The sequence below is a fragment of the Siphateles boraxobius genome, unplaced genomic scaffold, assembly GCF_051911475.1.
Source record: "Siphateles boraxobius isolate OS27281-9 unplaced genomic scaffold, OSU_SipBor_1 130, whole genome shotgun sequence".
NCBI lineage: Eukaryota > Metazoa > Chordata > Actinopteri > Cypriniformes > Leuciscidae > Siphateles > Siphateles boraxobius.
In genome coordinates, this window is record NW_027508734.1 from 23,790,324 (window position 1) to 23,804,550 (window position 14,227).

The 14,227-nt window shown below is 37.9% G+C and overlaps 1 protein-coding gene across 1 annotated transcript in view; it reads right to left on the bottom strand.

Annotated features, from left to right (window-relative positions):
* The window catches only part of pias1a (protein inhibitor of activated STAT, 1a), a 53,309-nt gene that overhangs the window by 5,251 nt on the left and 33,831 nt on the right, over window positions 1-14,227 (bottom strand). The window contains exons 4-8 of the mRNA XM_077228710.1: window positions 14,143-14,190; window positions 13,940-14,030; window positions 13,098-13,232; window positions 11,960-12,065; window positions 2,112-2,185 (exon numbers count right to left, since the gene is read on the bottom strand). Of these exons, the coding sequence (XP_077084825.1) occupies window positions 2,112-2,185; window positions 11,960-12,065; window positions 13,098-13,232; window positions 13,940-14,030; window positions 14,143-14,190 (454 nt within the window). The remainder of the gene's footprint in view (window positions 1-2,111; window positions 2,186-11,959; window positions 12,066-13,097; window positions 13,233-13,939; window positions 14,031-14,142; window positions 14,191-14,227) is intronic.

Consider the following 14,227-nt stretch of genomic DNA (forward strand, 5'->3'; position numbering starts at 1 on the left):
ACACACGCACGCACACGCACAGGTTAGGAGATGGACCAAAGAATGAAAATAACAAGAAGTGAAACATGAACAAAACAATATATAATATATAATACAGGTCCTTCTCAAAAAATTAGCATATTGTGATAAAGTTCATTATTTTCCATAATGTAATGATAAAAATTAAACTTTCATATATTTAAGATTCATGGCACACCAACTGAAATATTTCAGGTCTTTTATTGTTTTAATACTGATGATTTTGGCATACAGCTCATGAAAACCCAAAATTCCGGTCTCAAAAAATTAGCATATCATGAAAAGGGTCTCTAAACGAGCTATTAACCTAATCATCTGAATCAACTAATTAATTATAAACACCTGCAAAAGATTCCTGAGGCTTTTAAAAACTCCCAGCCTGTTTCATTACTCAAAACCGCAATCATGGGTAAGACTGCCGACCTGACTGCTGTCCAGAAGGCCATCATTTACACCCTCAAGCAAGAGGGTAAGACACAGGAAGAAATTTCTGAACAAATAGGCTGTTCCCAGAGTGCTGTATCAAGGCACCTCAGTGGGAAGTCTGTGGGAAGGAAAAAGTGTGGCAAAAAACGCTGCACAACGAGAAGAGGTGACCGGACCCTGAGGAAGATTGTGGAGAAGTACCGATTCCAGACCTTGGGGAACCTGCGGAAGCAGTGGACTGAGTCTGGAGTAGAAACATCCAGAGCCACCGTGCACAGGCGTGTGCAGGAAATGGGCTACAGGTGCCGCATTCCCCAGGTCAAGCCACTTTTGAACCAGAAACAGCGGCAGAAGCGCCTGACCTGGGCTACAGAGAAGCAGCACTGGACTGTTGCTCAGTTTTGCATGTCATTCGGAAATCAAGGTGCCAGAGTCTGGAGGAAGACTGGGGAGAAGGAAATGCCAAAATGCCTGAAGTCCAGTGTCAAGTACCCACAGTCAGTGATGGTCTGGGGTGCCATGTCAGCTGCTGGTGTTGGTCCACTGTGTTTTATCAAGGGCAGGGTCAATGCAGCTAGCTATCAGGAGATTTTGGAGCACTTCATGCTTCCATCTGCTGGAAAGCTTTATGGAGATGAAGATTTTATTTTTCAGCACGACCTGGCACCTGCTCACAGTGCCAAAACCACTGGTAAATGGTTTACTGACCATGGTATTGCTGTGCTCAATTGGCCTGCCAACTCTCCTGACCTGAACCCCATAGAGAATCTGTGGGATATTGTGAAGAGAAAGTTGAGAGACGCAAGACCCAACACTCTGGATGAGCTTAAGGCCGCTATCGAAGCATCCTGGGCCTCCATAACACCTCAGCAGTGCCACAGGCTGATTGCCTCCATGCCACGCCACATTGAAGCAGTCATTTCTGCAAAAGGATTCCCGACCAAGTATTGACTATTGAGTGCATAACTGAACATAATTATTTGAAGGTTGACTTTTTTTTTTGTATTAAAAACACTTCTTTTATTGGTCGGATGAAATATGCTAATTTTTTGAGACAGGAATTTTGGGTTTTCATGAGCTGTATGCCAAAATCATCAGTATTAAAACAATAAAAGACCTGAAATATTTCAGTTGGTGTGCAATGAATCTAAAATATATGAAAGTTTAATTTTTATCATTACATTATGGAAAATAATGAACTTTATCACAATATGCTAATTTTTTGAGAAGGACCTGTATATAATCATGACAATATACAACTGACATTAAACAGTCTAACTGTTTGACAGATTTATGAGTCATAATATACAAAACATTCTGAATCTGATTTCATTTTGAGTTTAAAATCAAATACATCTGTCTTTGCTTTGTGTGATCTTTAACTATTTTGAAACATCAGAATCCTAAACAATAACGTATTTTCTAGCTTTGGTTCTCATATGGTCTTTGTAAGGTCCTGTAGCCGATTGCACAAACCTGTTAAGCAAAGAAAACCCTTGGTGATCATTCATTTCGAATTGTAATTAAGGGTTTTCTTAGCTTTAAAGGTTTGTTGCAGCCGGTCCCTGGGCTTAAACTAACATTTAGACATTCAAAAATATACATTACCGGATGTGTGTGTGTGTGTGTTTGTTTGATTTTGATGAGTGATCTGATAAAATGCTTACCGGACATAATAATGAAACTCTTAAGCTGGTGGTTGCTATTTCACTGTCAGGGTCTGCCGTTAACTTTTCCTTTACTGCAGGACATGAGCAAAAGCACACATTAGCAGCACAAAACCCACAAAGATCTTTACAACTGCACTGCTATTAATACATATCTGTGAGTTATTAATACAACTGGAGGAATATGGTCACATTTAACCTGACTATAATCAGTGTTGGGGTATCGAAATTGTAAGCAATGTGCAGTGGCGTTGTGTGCACTGTGTAAACATGACGGTTATTGTAGTTCTAGACTAAAACAGATTCAGTATTCCTCAAAATAAATAAAAACAGTGAAATGCAAATTCAGAATATGAAGAAAACCTGCAATAATTAAATGTTAAATAATACAAATATCCTTTTGCCTGGTGTCACAGACAAGGATTAAGCCTAGTCCCAGACTAAAATGCATGTTTGAGCTGTTTTAACTGAAAGCTATGTCCACTGTCATATTTTAAAATATATATTTAAAATATGTCAGTGCCATTGCTTTGTCTCAAGATGCACATCTGGAGTCCGCTCTTCATAAGTTGCTTAAAACATCCGAGATCAAATGAGACATCCAAGATGATATCATCGGGCTAATCATGATATGGCTAATTTGGTTCTTCGAACACACCTGCCGTTTATGATTAGTATAGCTGGATTGAGTTATCTGAGATAATTGCGCGTTCATACATATATTCTTGTATTTTAATAATTTCATAATTGCTAATGTCAGAGCCACCTCAGGACCCACTAGAACATGGGAACAAGTAAAGGTGAAGTACAAGAAATATAGAATATTCAAAATGGTAATATTTTCTACTTATACGGTTCTTCGTCTCTTTTACACAAAAACACTGAAATAATGTGTTATAAATAAAAAAAGGCTGAGCAGAAAAAAACAGGTGGTGGTCCTGCACCCCCAAATTATACCCCGGCAGAAGAGCTGGCCCTTGGGTTAAATGTGAACCGACCCATTGTGGAGGGCATCCCTGGGTTCAGCTCTTCCTCAGACACACAGCAGGGACCAGTACCAGCATCAACACCTTCATTACTGGTAAATGAGCTTTAAATTCTCTTGCTACACTGTAAAATAATTTGTTGCTGCATTAAATTAAGTAAGCCTATAATACAAATGGCTGGGACAGTCATTTCAACTGTTAAATATTGAGTAATGATAAATTGCTTTGATGTAGAAATATTTTGCCATGAGTTATTAATCACATTTTTTCCTAGTTCATTGTAAGGTAGTGTTTTCCTCTTTTGTGCAGTTTTACTCAATACACCAACACTTTTACCTGTTCCCAAGATAGTGGTGGCTGAAGCATGTGCAGAAAGTTGACGTTTTCTAACTTTACATCAAAAAGGAAAAGAAGTACAACACTTTGTAATGCCCTTTTTTTTCAATGCACAGGACAGTGAAGAAACCCTCTCAGGTGACTGTCTTTTGGAGAAAGTATCTGTAAGTGCATAAATAACTTAATGTACACTTGAGTACCTATTGTTTCTGAATGCAATATGAGTTGCAGGAGTCCACATCTACAGAAGAGTATGCAAAAAGCAGTGATACAGAGATGAGCAGTGTTATACTTATCCTTTTAATTTCTGTTGCATAAGGCATGTGTTGCAACCCTCAGGCTTTTCAGACACTGAAATCTGAGGGTGACAATGTTGTGTAATATGGCACATGCAATGTCACAGGACCTGTCAGGTGCAACCCTCAGGCTTTTCAGACACTGGCCAACTAAAGATTTCAAATGTCTTGGCTAGAGCTGCATTGTAACTGGTCTGGGGTTTGGGTCAGGGAATGGGGGTCATAAAACACGTTTGCTTTTGAGTGTATGTAATACATTGAGTTTGATATTTATATTTTTCCTTCACACGTTCAAATATGCATAAATGTGAATCTCTGAAAATTCTTGAGTCATGCACAGATCCTGGCTATTTTGCTTCCACATTTGTGATATGGAACATAGTCACACACCATCCAAGAGATTTTAGTCTGTCAACTTAGTTTTTATTAAATTTGATATAATATCTGGAATATTAAGAATCGCAATAATAGGCTAACTTGCCTGCTCGTTTACATTGTGATCCCCCTTTCGGTTCACAAAATCCCCTTCATTGAGGCCTTGATGGGAACGTGTGTGCGGTCTATGGCACCAATCACATTAGGGAAGCCTGAGGGACATACTTTATAATTTTTAATGAAGATAATGCAATCATGACCATGCCGATTAATATGACTTAATGTACCTGTGTTGGCAAAAAAAAAAAACAATACAACCTTGGGTCTTAAAGGCAGGATAGGTAGAATTCCCCAAAAATACTTTTTTCCAAATTTGTTTAAACTGTCTTTATATATCAATGCATAATTAAAATGTAAGTACTCTGGAAAAGAAATTATAAAAATCGAGTGTCTGTAGTCCTCTCAGGACTGTAATAAACACAACTCATTGTTCCATTCGGGACGAAAGAAATGATTGGCTGGGGCGACTGTCACTCTCCCTCGCTACCATGGATACCACCTCTGCTGATACCAGGGGGTAATCCATCAGCCGGAAACTGAAGCCTCCCGGGGCCGCCATTGTAGCAGAACTTCACCTGCTGTTAGCATTCCATTGACTCCCATTCATTTTCGAGTCACTTTGACAGCGAATAACTTTACATCTGAGGCGTCCAAAGACTTCATTTGTCCATTATTTATTTCTAAATAAACACGACAATGTATAAAAGGCTCCATTACTTTGTATCTTACGTTATGGCCCCGTAGAAGCCGTTTTTGTTAAAAACAGGCTAACGATTGCGTCATAACCACGCGACTTTATGTCGCACAATAGAGACATTCCCATATAGACAGGAGGACAATCTCGCAGGCAATCTTTTACTGTCTATGAGTCAATCGGGGGAACATAGAGGCATAAAGTCAAGGGAGAAGCCCATAGATAGAGCGTCCATAAAAACCATGGGACAAAATATTTTTTGAGGAACGTTTTTGAGGAATTAGGTGATTCAGATTTGTTTTGCCACAGCTACTAGAAGATGTACAACTGTCAGACTGTCGTCACGCTCAGTATGACCCTGCGCAGTCGCTCAGCCATCAGACAGGAAGTGCAATAATCGGGCTTCAGGCTTCTCCGTTGAAATCAATGGGGTCGCTGTGTCCATTTCTTTTACTGTCTATGGCTGATACAGGAGCAGCCCAAATGCGCGCACCCGTTTGAAGAGGCACGGAAGCTAGTAATAACAATTATGGCAGAGAAAGAACAGTCAAAATTCTCAGTACCTGCATGTAGAGGCAGCGAAGTCAAACAAGTTAAAAAAAGGAAGACAGTATTTGAAAAGGCTATGAACAAAAAGTCCTTGAATAAATCAAGAAATCATATGAGAGTCAATATCGGCGTGGCTTTCCAGCGGTGGCGACAACTGAGGGATCTCAAGGGGCTGAAAAGTGACTCCATGATGGCTTTATTTCTGCTGGACAGGTAATCTTGCTGTTTTCATTTTGATGGCATTTATTTTTTCATTAAGCATGAATCACTAGCACACGTAGCTACCTAATATAGCTACCTAACGTTACGTAGCATAACTAACGTGACACTGGCTTAGCTATGACAGTGTAACTTTGGTGTCGACTGGTATAACGTGTTAGTGAGCCAGGGTTGAGACGATAAAAAAGCAATAGGCCTATCTGCAGTTGAAAGCTGTTTTGTTTAAAGCCCATGTTGCAGGTTAACCACCACCGTCGATTAATGCGTACATAAATCACTCAAGATATGTATATCATTTTTAAAATGTCTCAAAAATGGTCTTAAAGACCAGTTTTTTAAATTTTTGGTATTAACGTTTTTTTTTTACGCAATTCGGTGATGACGTCACGTTGGGGAGAAGTGGAGGAAAGGTAGCCTCAGCCTAGTATTAGAACTATGGCGACTGACTGGGATTAGGAAGAGGTGGCAAGAGCCAGCATGTATGATAGCCCGCAGCCGTATAATTTCGACCTGCCAGACGTGAGAGGCCATATGAGGAATTACCAAGAACTGACGGCCGTCAAAGGCAATTAAATGCATGGTCCGAGGAGAATGAATGGAGAGTTGGTGAAGTGTCCTGGTGAGTCGCTATCATTTAGCAACGCAGCAATGAGCACTGGAGCTAGTCTACGAGCAGCAGTGCACAATAACCACACATATTTTTTTTTACTGTCATTGAATAGCACCGAGTGAAAAATCTGTCTTTTTATCTAGTGGCAGTGATCATGACGTTAGTTCAGATAAGTACCGGTAACCTCTGTCATAGTGTCGTAGTAGAGTACTTGTAAACTCTTTTGTCATCTAGAAATAGAAGGCATCATGCTAGCTATATGGGGATTTCTAAGCATTTATCTCTTCCTCCGGTGAAAATGTTGTTTCAGACGTAGCCGTGTCTGTCGCTGTGTTTGGCAGGTGCTTGTGTGGGCGTTATAGAGAGAGATATGCAGACAGCCAGATAGCATAAAGTTAGCATAGATAGCTAGCAGCTAGATAGATAGAAATATATAGTAGGTAGATTGACAACGTAGAGTTGGTCTCACGTCAGAGGCGCCCGCGCCATTGGATGTGCAGTTGCCGCATATACTAGCCTATCTATGATCTATAATATATCTGTCTGTATCTATATATCTAGTCTATCTATCTATCTATATCTATGTATTTATCTATTTATCTATAATCTGTTCTATCTGAATACTCTTGTCTACTACTCGTCCCTCTAGTCACTCTCAATGCTCTCAAGGCAGGCTTTGGTAAATTCTCTCCCCAAGGTGACGTAATGCAATGCATTGTGGGGGAAAGGAGAATCGTTGCAAACCGTTGTAAGATAGTGCCAAATTTTTCGTATTATATTCCGTTTTGTGATACCCAACAACATAAAATACAATGGATAACAGTTTAAATGTTTATTACCAACAAGCAAATTGCACAAATTCATTGAAAAATTAACCCTGCAACACGGCCTTTAATTTCGCCAAATCTAACTTTAGGTTAAAAAGTTTAGTGGATCTATTTTTATACCTAGCTTTACCCTCTGCCTAAACTTTGTTCCTATGTTCACCGTGAACTCTACCTGCTCCGTTTTTTCACGTTTAGTTTGTTGTTATATGCTCTAAATATGTTTACCTATGTCTTTATGTTGTATCTGTATGTGTTATACAATATATGTTGTGTGTGTGTGTGTGTTATATTATCTTGTGTCTGTAGGGTTGCCACCCATCCCTTAAAATACGGAATCGTCCCGTATTTGTGAAATAAACAGTACGTCCCGTTTTGAATCAATACGGGACGCGGTTTGTCCCGTATTTCCGATAATGTTGCCACCCGTCCCGGGAAATGTATACACTCTCCTGGTTTTCGAAAGGCTAAGATGAATATTAATGTTCAAACAGCGCGCATGGCAGAGAAGTAGAGAGCGCAAGACCTTGCGTGCGTGTGCGTGTGCGTGTGTGCCTCACGAAGCGCATGTAAGCACCACCCCAGCACCCCCGACCCCCCGTCGAACGAGCAACTCCACATGGCTCAAGCCAATAATCTATTATTATATATAATCTACAATATATCTATTCTTTTTTACAGAGTAAACGACTTGGGAAAGACATAATATATGGCATATTAAATGTGACCAAGACCCAGTAGCACCGACTCTATGACAGGAGCGGAAATTAATGTTCAAAAATACCACCAAAATCAGCACAAATGGTCACAAAATTCAAAATATTAGGCGAAAAATGCCCCTGAATGAGTTCTCTTTACACACACACACACACACACACACACACACACACACACACACACACACACACACACACACACACACACACACACACACACACACACACACACACACACACACACACATTAAGTGGCTCATATTTTTAAACACAATTGTGGCAATATTCATTTTAATCTATTTCACCAACGAATGTCGTTCAAAACAAAGTCACAGAACCGGTGATGAATCACTCATTAAACAGTGATTTGGCGCCACCTATTGGCGGATTTAGTTTTAGATCCAAAAAGTATAAAGTAAGTTTCTGTTCCATTTCAAAGTACTATATTGAAAATGTTATTTTTCAAAGATAATTTAATCATTTTAATTATGCCATTGTAACTAAAGTGTAAATGCATATGCCACATTTGAGCTGCATTAAACAGTCTGAGTAAATACATATAAATGCCATTTCTGAGCCACTTCTACAGCGCAAACATGGATTATGTTGATACCAATTTCATTTTATAATAGCATTTTAATTTAAGTAATTGATTATATTTAAAAATCTTACATAAAATATGACACATACCTTTAATAAGGTTAAAAAACGTATTATTGACTTTGTAGCCTTTATCTCCTTATTGGCTAGACGTTTGATTTTATTGAGGTGGAAGTCTCCTGCGCCGCCTTCTCACTCGTCTTGGATCAGGGACATTCTTCAGTTTGTGAAGTTGGAGAAAGTTAGGTGCTCGATACATGGTTCTCTTGCAAAATTTAATAAAACTTGGGGTCCATTTTTTGCACATGTTGAGGGATTGATTTTCACGGCTATTCCAGAGTAGCCACCCTGATTGGCTTCTAATTGTGAATTTTTTCTTGTGTGAATTTGTAGCATGCTGGGTTGTTTTTAATTTATCTCTCTGTAAGCGAACATATAGGGCTTTTATTTAGTAGTGGGTGACCATTTGGTGTTTTTTTATCTTGTTTTTTTTTTTCTTCTTGTTAGTTGTACTTTACACTGTTTTGACTCCCGAATTGTTACCTCTTTATTTTGTTATGTCACTGAAAAAATCAATAAACAAAATGTTAAAAAAAAACAAAAAAAAACGTATTATTATAAATGTAAAAAACATTTAAAACGACTGAGCGAGCAAGTCATCGATATGTCCCATTTTTTAATCGGACAGAGGTGGCAACCCTATGTGTCTGAAATTTCACCTTCATCACAGTATAACTGATAGTAACGGCAAACGTGTATCAATGAAGCTATTTATAGCTTTGCTTTATATTGAGTTTGATTCGGTTACGAGCTAGTAAAATATTTTAAACTTTACCAGTATCGATATGCGAGCTTGATAGTGAGTACTAACAGCCATGTTAATTGTTTATATTCATACTGATAAAGTTAGTTATTTTATTACTTGTGATTCTGACACGATCTCACTACATGCACTGGGCTCCTCTCTGCTCGGCGCTGGTAAACGCGTCCAAGCGTTTACCAGGGAGGGGGTGGTAGTTAATGGAATAATGAGCTGTGTTTATTACAGTCCTGAGAGGACTACAGACACTCGATTTTTATAATTTCTTTTCCAGAGTACTTACATTTTAATTATGCATTGATATATAAAGACAGTTTAAACAAATTTGGAAAAAAGTATTTTGGGGAATTCTACCTACCCTGCCTTTAAGTGGCTTGGAAATGCCACAAACCAAAAAAGTACACTATCGCGCTGCGTTAAAAGACTTCTCGTATCACCTCTGCTTATAAAGCCTCAATCTAATCTTGTTTACACAAAATAAGCCTGCTCGCGGGAAGGTTTAAGCCTACGGACCTGTTGCTATGACAGCAAGTCCAGGATGAGCGTCGAAGAACCAAACAATCTAAGATCATGCCAAATCGCCAACAATCAAATCCAGCTAACCGAGTTAGCGACGTACGAATAACGGACCCCAGTAATGTTTTTTTTTCTAAGGCATGTTTATAAAAGCTACTTAAATGTCCTAATTTAACTAAGGCCTAATCCTGGCTTAATCTAAACCCTGTCTGTGAAACTAGGCCATTTGTATTTAATCTCACCTTATTAACCAATGTCTTTGCTGCTGACATTTGATGATCCAATTCAACCATATAAGCAAAAATGACTTTAGGTAAACATACCATTTGCATTTCTTTCTTCTTTTTCTCTTTTTTTTTGATTAAGTAAGTATGGAACTTTCTTCTCTACATCTCAGAATGGCAGCACAACTGAATGGCACGCCCTCTACTGTAAAGGTGTGAATTTGCATTTCCTTAATTTCACTTTTGGTGTGAAAGGGACTTTACATTTAATAAAAAACAAACAAACAAGCCAATCCCAGGTGAGAAAAAATAATGCAAAAGTAACGTGTAACATTATTTTCCCATAAAAAGTAACTAAGTAATGCAATTAGTTAATTTTTTTAGGGAGTAACAGAATATTGTAACGCATTACTTTTAAAAGTAACTTTCCCCAACACTGGCTATAATAAAGGAGCAAACACTTCAAATACATCAAATTAATACCTACATTACCTCTCAGAAGGTTGTTATTAGTAAGATTTTTATTTCTTTTTTAATAAAATTAATACCTTAATTCAGCAATGATGCATTTCATTTATTAAAAGTGTCAGTAAAGACATGTATACTGTTACAAAACATTTCTATTTCAAATAAATGTTGTTAATGAAAAAGAAATGTATCAGTTTCCACAAAATATTAAGCAGCTGTTTTCAACATTGATAATAATGAGAAATGTTTCTTGAGCACCAAATCAGCATATTAGAATGATTTTTGAAGGATCATGTGACACTGAAGACTGGAGTTACTGTATGATGCTGAAAACAAGTGTTAGTGCTTCTGAATTTGTTAGAACTATAGGCTGGAGGTCTGTAGCTTGTTTACATCAAGGGCATTGGGGCGTTCTTTCAGTATTAACAAGCCTCTTCAGACAGTTTATAGGTGGATGCATAAAATCGTAAAGTATCATGGAATGTTTGAAGGGCAGACAAGAACAAAGAGCTATCTGTGTAAAGCAGAACTGTGATGTTGCATCTCAGTCAGTTTCAGAGCAATCCTAGATGAACTCAGCTCTATCACTCTACACTATTTATACTGAAACATTCTGGTATACTGTATATACACAATCAAGCACTACTTAGTTTTGATAGGTTTAAGAAAATGATTATTGACTGCAATATTTTTAGGCTTTTAAATTGGATAAAATAAGATGCCAACCATTTATTAGGCCACAATATAGTTTATCTTTGGTGTGAGGAAGAGACAAGAGGACACAGAGACTATTTCTATTTATTAAACTAGCACTAAAAAACAGAGCGGTTCAGTCGTTTAAGTCCTCATTTAGCAATTAAATTTAGCAATGTGTACGCAAGTTAAACACAAAGGCTTCATAATTGACATTTGAGAACTAAACGTGAAAACGTCTTTTATTTATGTTAAAATCAGTGTTAAACACAGACCTAGTACAGTTAAAGATTTTAGGCTGCCTTTTTAAAAAATAAAAAATACAGTAAAAACTGTAATATTGTGAAACATTATTACAACTTAAAACAATTGTTTTCGATTTTAATACATTTTAAAATGTAAATTCCTGTGATGGCAAAGCAGCCATTACAGTCCTCAGTGTCACATGATACTTCAGAAATCATTGTGATATGCTGATTTTCTGCTCAAGAAACATTTCTTATTATTATCACCGTTGAAAACAGTTGTGCTGCTTAATTTCTTTTGTTAATGTTTGTTTTGTTTTTTCAGGATTCTTTGATGAACAGGAAGTTCAAAAGAAAAGCATTTATTTAAAAATTTAAATCTTTTGTAAAAATGTAAAAGTCTTGACTTCACTTTTGATCAATTTAATGCATCCTTGCTGAATAAAAGTTTAATTTCATTAACAAAAAACAAAACAACAACAAAAAAACAGTAGTGTAAATCAAAAACTACTGTTCTAAAATCCCAATGGAAACTTCAGAAGGAACCCATGGCTTTTCTTTTAGGACAACAAACTGAACAGCTCTATTCCTATGGAGAATGTGTATGCTTTGCTTACTGAGTGCTCTGGAGTGATCTGGGTTTCTGATGCCTTTAGCCCGTAGCCTCTGCAACAGCATTGTGGATGACAGCTGCTTGACCAGGTACACTGCCATAGAATAACTCTGAAAAAGAAAAACAATCCAACAGTGGATACGTTACTAGAGACAAAGTGACATCCCGTAACATCCCAATGAGACAATGTGATGCAAGCACTAGGATATAACAGAGTGGGGGAATAGGTTTACTTCTAGGCATCATTAATTTATATTTTCAGGTCAGATCTTACATCATCGTTCTATCAGTGCCATATGAACAGCTTCTATAATAAAGCGCCTTTCAGATTCAGTGAAAAGGTATAGCTCATTTAATTTTTACAACTCCTGAGAAAGAGTGAAAAATTTAAGGAATCTACCACAGAGAACGCAAGGATTGCTTATTGCTTGCCGAGGCAAGTTATACGATAAGAAATTACATAATTCATGAAGCTGAATATTATATTTAGGTGCAGTGATGTTTTATGCGTGAGAAGATTAATGTGTTAGCTTATAAGATATAGGGATCTGTGGACGAAGTAATGAACTCCTGTCTGCCTGCAGTAGTCTCGGTAGTAAACACTTTACCCGTTTTTATCCAAATCTAGATTATTTTTCTTAATATGCATTACCTGCTAATGAACAAGAGCAGTCATTCATCACAAATGCATTTCCTGAACATATTAGGAGTAGATGAGCTTACACAAAGATCACAAGGTATTTCAGATAAATAAATCTGCAGGGAAATATATACATTTAGTGTAGAGCACAAACCCCAGAATAGACATAAAGCATTTAAATGAATATAAAGCTCAAATTTAATGTTTCTGTCTGAAACAAGGGCAAGTTTATTTTGATATTGGTTATTTTTAGCTGTCCCTCAACTCGTCATTCAGAGAAAACATTAAAATACTGCATACATGCTGACCTTTTCACAAACTGCATAACGCCAATGCTATAATTGGCCCTCATGTGACTGCAAATGGCTGCAAGACACGTATGAGGTGCTAAAAATACATTTTCATTTCAACAAGAGTTCCTGTAATGGGCTGAGATGAGGAAAAAAAACATTTGAAAACAAAGTACTTGGGATGTGGGGGGATGGGATTTTTATTAACCTACCCGTCCAATTTCTGACGTCCAGGACACTACAATGGTGTTGGGGACAGTTGTGGACAGTCTGACCAGTGAGGTAATGTTGATGGGTCTGCTGGGCCTCTTTGGTTCCACGCCATTTTTGGTAGGAGGCAGATATCCCTGGTGAAAAACAATAGGATGACAATAAATGGAAAATGAATGAATTTTTTTTTTTGTTAAAATTCAAACAAACAGCATTGTGAAAATGTAATTTAGTGTAGAGGTCAAAGGTTTGGAGAATTTCATCATTCTTTAAAGGGGCACTCGGCAACTCTAGCCATTTCTTCGCTGATTTTCACTTTTGTTGTCGCATGTTTTCTCAACGAGCTCCCCCTACAGCTGGGGGGCGTATATTTCACCACACTGTCGTAAAAAAACTCACTTGCGGCACCCTCCTCCCCCTTTCTACCGCTGCTCATGTGCATTTGTTATTATCGGAGCCGGCCAACTTTATCATGTGGAGCTATGTCTACCGAGGTGGGTAATACATCATACACAGTGTCATATGGCGTGTGTGTTTATGTCGAACTGCCGTAAAGCAGTTTGCGTTTCTCGCTCGTTCTCGCTTCTCACGAGACTTCCTTTTTCCAACTTACCGGGACGTTAGTCCTCATGTTGGAAGGTTGGTTTTCCGCCTAGGAACGTTGGGGGGAGCGAGGGAAGTCACCATTCTCACCAAAACAGGTTATTAAACCATCCAAATGATTTCTAAACTGTTTTATTAAGTTGAAATAGTTGCCAAGTTCCCCTTTAAAAAAGCTAAAGAGACCATGTGTCTCAGTTTAGAGTGATGGATAGGTGGACAGATGGACTGTAGTTTAACTTACTGGGAGATTACACGGTTTCCCATTGACTTTAACACAAAGATTAGGGGGAAAGTGGTCCTCCTGGGGGCAGCTTGTCTCTGATAGACAAAACCTGGATAATGTGCATATTTATAATATAAGCAGAAAATATCAGGCTAGAGCTCCGAATCTTTATATCATATTTATGTGAAACATTTCAGTGCATTAGAACATGAATGGCTTACCGTAACTGTACTTGCACAGTAAAGTCACATTTGGTCCCCGATATGTCCCTGCAAAAAGAGAAAGTAAAAACTATTACTTTGAGAT